The sequence below is a fragment of the Lucilia sericata genome, unplaced genomic scaffold, assembly GCF_015586225.1.
Source record: "Lucilia sericata isolate MDLA Ls3-8-SP2 unplaced genomic scaffold, ASM1558622v1 Contig004191F_arrow, whole genome shotgun sequence".
Lineage (NCBI taxonomy): Eukaryota > Metazoa > Arthropoda > Insecta > Diptera > Calliphoridae > Lucilia > Lucilia sericata.
The window spans coordinates 10,001-16,259 of record NW_023997177.1 but is presented as its reverse complement, the minus strand read 5'-3'; the positions used below and the strand labels follow the sequence as shown (position 1 = coordinate 16,259).

Here is a 6,259-nt window from a genome sequence, read left to right as displayed (position 1 = left end):
TAGTCTATAGTCTAGTCTATAGTCTAGTCTATAGTCTAGTCTATAGTCCAGTCTATAGTCTAGTCTATAGTCTAGTCTATAGTCTAGTCTATAGTCTAGTCTATAGTCTAGTCTATAGTCTAGTCTATAGTCTATAGTCTAGTCTATAGTCTAGTCTATAGTCTAATCTATAGTCTAGTCTAGTCTATAGTCTAGTCTAGTCTATAGTCTATAGTCTAGTCTAGTCTATAGTCTAGTCTAGTCTATAGTCTAGTCTATAGTCTAGTCTATAGTCTAGTCTATAGTCTAGTCTAGTCTAGTCTATAGTCTAGTCTAGTCTATAGTCTAGTCTAGTCTATAGTCTAGTCTAGTCTATAGTCTAGTCTATAGTCTAGTCTATAGTCTAGTCTATAGTCTAGTCTATAGTCTAGTCTATAGTCTAGTCTATAGTCTAGTCTATAGTCTAGTCTATAGTCTAGTCTATAGTCTAGTCTATAGTCTAGTCTATAGTCTAGTCTATAGTCTAGTCTATAGTCTAGTCTATAGTCTAGTCTATAGTCTATAGTCTAGTCTAGTCTATAGTCTATAGTCTAGTCTATAGTCTAGTCTAGTCTAGTCTAGTCTATAGTCTAGTCTATAGTCTAGTCTATAGTCTAGTCTATAGTCTAGTCTATAGTCTAGTCTCTATAGTCTAGTCTATAGTCTAGTCTATAGTCTAGTCTATAGTCTAGTCTATAGTCTAGTCTATAGTCTAGTCTATAGTCTAGTCTATAGTCTATAGTCTAGTCTATAGTCTAGTCTATAGTCTAGTCTATAGTCTAGTCTATAGTCTAGTCTATAGTCTAGTCTATAGTCTAGTCTATAGTCTAGTCTATAGTCTAGTCTATAGTCTAGTCTATAGTCTAGTCTATAGTCTAGTCTATAGTCTAGTCTATAGTCTAGTCTATAGTCTAGTCTATAGTCTAGTCTATAGTCTAGTCTATAGTCTAGTCTATAGTCTAGTCTATAGTCTAGTCTATCTAGTCTAGTCTAGTCTAGTCTAGTCTATAGTCTAGTCTATAGTCTAGTCTATAGTCTAGTCTATAGTCTAGTCTATAGTCTAGTCTATAGTCTAGTCTATAGTCTAGTCTATAGTCTAGTCTATAGTCTAGTCTATAGTCTAGTCTATAGTCTAGTCTATAGTCTAGTCTATAGTCTAGTCTATAGTCTAGTCTATAGTCTAGTCTATAGTCTAGTCTATAGTCTAGTCTATAGTCTAGTCTATAGTCTAGTCTATAGTCTAGTCTATAGTCTAGTCTATAGTCTAGTCTATAGTCTAGTCTATAGTCTAGTCTATAGTCTAGTCTATAGTCTAGTCTATAGTCTAGTCTATAGTCTAGTCTATAGTCTAGTCTATAGTCTAGTCTATAGTCTAGTCTATAGTCTAGTCTATAGTCTAGTCTATAGTCTAGTCTATAGTCTAGTCTATAGTCTAGTCTATAGTCTAGTCTATAGTCTAGTCTATAGTCTAGTCTATAGTCTAGTCTATAGTCTAGTCTATAGTCTAGTCTAGTCTATAGTCTAGTCTATAGTCTAGTCTATAGTCTAGTCTATAGTCTAGTCTATAGTCTAGTCTATAGTCTAGTCTATAGTCTAGTCTATAGTCTATATGTAGCAAACTCAATAAATCCTCCATTTAATTTAATTGCTGTTATAAAAAATAAGAAAATATTTTATAACAATTGCACTTACCATCGTATAAATGGCACAGGCAACACTTCCATTCCAGACATTCTTGAAAAAGCAACAGGATTTCATAATGACCATTTTAACTTAAAATTTTTTCTCAATTATTTACATCATTAATTCCACACAAAAACACTTACTAGGCAACAGATTAATAAATATATTTACATTTTTTCTCAGAATATTTATTTTTTTATCTTTGTTGTTATTCCTTTTTAACACTTTTTTTCTTGAGTATTTTCGTTTCAATTTTAATTAATTTCATGAAAAAACAAAAAATTTGCATTTGTTGACATTGTATCCATTTATACAGGTGTGTGTGTGTGTGTGTAATTATAATACTAACACTTATATCTGCGAACGATAAGCATTAGTTGGAAGTATTAATTTTTTATTTCCGCCGTAAATATTTCTACTTCCGTTTAGCATAAACACGTTTACTTAAGTTTAATATTTATATCCGTTATTCAGATTCTTTAGATGCTGAAAACTCCGCGGTTTAAATAGTACTAACTGCTTTTAATTGTAATAAGTTAAAGTAAAGTATCTTTCTGTCATGAGCTGCATATGGCGGTTGCGAGAATTTATGAATGAAAAGCTTAGCGCATGCTAACTAGAAAAGCTTTTTTGCTTCGTGTTTCGAAATTCGTATATTCCCGGCTTTTTTGACCCAAATGTTTGTTTTGCGCGTAAACACCGCAAATGTTGCGTTAAAAAAACTACTTTATTATTTATAAACCACTACTAAATACTACGAATACTTAGAGGGATTATAAGGGTTTTCAGAACCTGGTTTTTATTATCAAAAAATTCGATATTATAAATTTTTCATATTTTTTATAGAAAAATTTCGATATTATTTTTTCTATAGAAAAATTGTTTTTCTATAGAAATTTCGACATTACAGTTTTTTCTATAGAAAAGTTCGATATTATAGTTTTTTCTATAGAAAAATGTTGATTTTGTAAGTTTTCTATAGAAAAATTTCGATATTTAAATTTTTTGGAAAAAAAATTTCGTATTTTAAATTTTTTGAGAGAAAAATTTCGTATTTTAAATCTTTGAGAGACAAATTTCGTATTTTAAAACTTTTCTATAGACAAATTTCGATATTGTAATTTTTTTTATAGAAAAATTTCGATATTGTAATTTTTTCTATAGAAAAATCTCGATATTGTAATTTTTTCTATAGAAAAATCTCGATATTGTAATTTTTTCTATAGAAAAATTTCCATATTATAATTTTTTTCTATAGAAAAATTTCGATATTGTAATTTTTTTCTATAGAAAAATTTTGATATTGTAATTTTTTTCTATAGAAAAATTTTGATATTGTAATTTTTTTCTATAGAAAAATTTTGATATTGTAATTTTTTTCTATAGAAAAATTTCGATATTGTAATTTTTTTTCTATAGAAAAATTTCGATATTGTAATTTTTTTTTCTATAGAAAAATTTCGATATTGTAATTTTTTTTCTATAGAAAAATTTCGATATTGTAATTTTTTTCTATAGAAAAATTTCGATATTGTAATTTTTTTCTATTGAAAAATTTCGATATTGTAATTTTTTTCTATAGAAAAATTTCGATATTGTAATTTTTTCTATAGAAAAATTTCAATATTGTAATTTTTTCTATAGAAAAATTTCGATATTGTAATTTATTCTATAGAAAAATTTCGATATTGTAATTTTTTCTATAGAAAAATTTCGATATTTAAAATTTTTCTATTGAAAAATTTCGATATTTTAAATTTTTCTATTGAAATTTCGATATTTTAAATTTTTCTATTGAAAAATTTTCATATTTTAAATTTTTCTATTGAAAAATTTCCATATTTTAAATTTTTCTATTGAAAAATTTCCATATTTTAAATTTTTCTATTGAAAAATTTCCATATTTTAAATTTTTCTATTGAAAAATTTCCATATTTTAAATTTTTCTATTGAAAAATTTCCATATTTTAATTTTTCTATTGAAAATTTCCATATTTTAAATTCTTCTATAGAAAAATCTCGATATTTTAAATTTTTCTATAGAAAAATCTCGATATTGTAATTTTTTCTAAAGAAAAATTTAGATATTTTAACTTTTTCTATAGAAAAATTTAGATATTTTAACTTTTTCTATAGAAAAATTTAGATATTGTAATTCTTCTATAGAAAAATTTCGATGTTGTAATTTTTTCTATAGAAAAATTTCGATATTGTAATTTTTTTAATAAAAATATTTAAAAAAATTTATAGAAAAGTTTAGCTATTGAAATTAAAAAAAAAATCTGTATTTCTTATCTAATTCAATTCAATTTGTTTATAAAAATCAATATTACCCACCGTACAAACTAACATTTCCACAACATCATAATGACTAGCAAATTATTAACTGGGTATGCAAAAAATACTCCAGATCTGGCATCGCCAATTTAATAATTAAAAACAAGCAGCTGTTTAAAACTTTCAACTTTCTAAAAGAAGACAAAAATGTTAGTAATACAACTACTACCTACCACAAATTAGACAAACAACATATTTATTACACACGGTAACGTATATCGACGACTAAATTATAAAATTAGCACAGCGTCACCATCACACCACAATATTTTAACGATATTAATTGAATATTGAAAGGGTGAAAGGTCGTTTCGGAAGAAGATAAGCAGTACAATGATGAAAGAGGCTTTTGTTAATATCTGTAATGTACCAACACATATTTTTACATGGGGCGGCTGGATCGAAGAGTCGATGGAAGATGTTAAGGAAGTGGCCATTTGTATAACGGGGAATCCGGGCTTGCCGGGATTTTATACAGAATTTTGTGGAGAATTGCACAAGAGATTGGATGAGAAAATGCCCGTGTGGGTGATTGGTGAGTAAAGATGTTGTTTAAAGATAACAAGTAAAACATGTTAAAATGATTTTGTTTTTTAATATTGTAGGACATTTGGGCCACGATGATCCTCCAGAATCAAGCTTAAGAGAAGTTCCCCAATTAAAGGGTAATGAGGAAATCTTCGATTTGGAGGGACAAATACGCCACAAAATAGAATTCATTGAAAAATATGTACCTTCCGGTGTTAAGATTCACCTAATGGGTCACTCTATTGGCGCCTGGATGATTTTACAGATGCTGCAAAATGATTCAGTGCGTAAACGTGTCAAGAAATGTTATTTACTCTTTCCCACCGTTGAACGTATGATTGAATCATCCAACGGCTGGATATTCACTAAAATCGCCTTGCCATTATATTCCGTTTTCGGTTTCCTAATCACTTTATTCAATCGCTTGCCCGAATTACTCAGAATATTTCTAATACAAATCTATTTTTGGTTTTCCAATATACCCAACTATTTCATTGGCACCGCTTTGAAATACACCAAGGCTTCGGTTTGTGAAAAGGTAGTTTTTCTGGCGGAAGATGAAATGGCTCGCGTCAGAGGCTTACAAAAGGATATAGTACGCGCCTATTTGGATTTGTTGAAATTCTATTATGGCACCACAGATGGCTGGGTGCCGGTTAAGTACTACAATCAAATTAAAGAACAATTTCCCGATATTGATGCCGTATTGGATACTAAGAAAATTGATCATGCTTTTGTTCTGCGCCACTCTAAGCCCATGGCCTCTATAGTGGGCGATATGATTATAGAAAATTCCGAAATTTTAGGTTCCAAAAAGAATCTTTAATCAGCCATTTGATCTCTTTTTGTATTATTTTCATTTGTATGTTGGATTACAAAATCATAATTATTTATAAAAAAAAGCATTTAAATAAAGTAAACGAATATATTCATAATAAAGTGAAATGAAAGATCGTATGTTTTTTGCAGAAGAGTATATATAATATGGTAATCCCAAAAATCTTCTTATCTATTTAAATACATAAATAATTTAGTACTTTAATACAAAGTTTATAATTGCATTAAGCACAATTTCAAATGGGTATTTTTAATCAATGCATATTGATAAATTTTGCACTTTAGCCTCATAAATTATTTTAATTTGAACAATTTTTTATTGTGAAATTATTGCAATATTAAGCAGTCATTTTTTATCTTTCATGTTTGTAATATAGTTTTTTCTTAAAGCTTTAAAAAAATCTATACTAAATAATTGATTCTTGCCTATTTCCCAAAAAAAGTTAATATTTGGTTATTTGAATCAATCCGACTATATATGAATCATTACTTTATATGGACCAATTCAATTTTTCTTCGTGTCGATTGAAATCTATTCAGATCGATATGACACTCAATAAATATTATCTACTGAACTTCAATGTACTATCACAAGAAAATGTAAAGTCTCGAGTGGTCTATTCGACTTCATCAGGATAGATTCAAATCATTCCGGTATCATAGATTAGACATGAAAAATATAAATTTTTAAATAGTACTAACTTTTATCAAAATAATACACTATATGAATCAAAAGTACTTAATAAATGTAATTCATTGACTAGTTTACCAACTAATTTATCTATGGACTAATATTTGGATTAATTTATGGACTTGTATAGGGCTAATAAATAAACAAGTTTACTGACTGCTTAAT

The 6,259-nt window shown here is 27.7% G+C and overlaps 1 protein-coding gene across 2 annotated transcripts; it reads left to right on the top strand.

The window, feature by feature from the left end:
* Positions 1 to 4,181: 4,181 nt before the first annotated feature.
* LOC119615134 (lipid droplet-associated hydrolase-like) lies at positions 4,182 to 5,511 on the top strand. 2 transcript variants are annotated; one of them, XM_037971214.1, is made up of 3 exons: positions 4,182 to 4,246; positions 4,336 to 4,573; positions 4,644 to 5,511. In XM_037971214.1, the coding sequence occupies exons 2-3, from the start codon at positions 4,372 to 4,374 to the stop codon at positions 5,390 to 5,392; spliced, it is 951 nt and encodes a 316-aa protein (XP_037827142.1). In that variant the 5' UTR covers positions 4,182 to 4,246; positions 4,336 to 4,371; the 3' UTR covers positions 5,393 to 5,511. The 2 variants fall into 2 exon arrangements, with proteins under 2 accessions (XP_037827142.1, XP_037827141.1); XM_037971213.1 differs by having other exon boundaries at positions 4,188 to 4,573.
* Positions 5,512 to 6,259: the final 748 nt, after the last annotated feature.

Coding starts and splice junctions, on each gene's coding strand:
- LOC119615134 (XM_037971214.1), top strand. CDS start 4,372: ATGATGAAAGAGGCTTTTGTTAATATCTGTAATGTACCAACACATATT. Junction 4,574..4,643: donor AATGCCCGTGTGGGTGATTG/GTGAGTAAAGAT, acceptor TTAATATTGTAG/GACATTTGGGCCACGATGAT.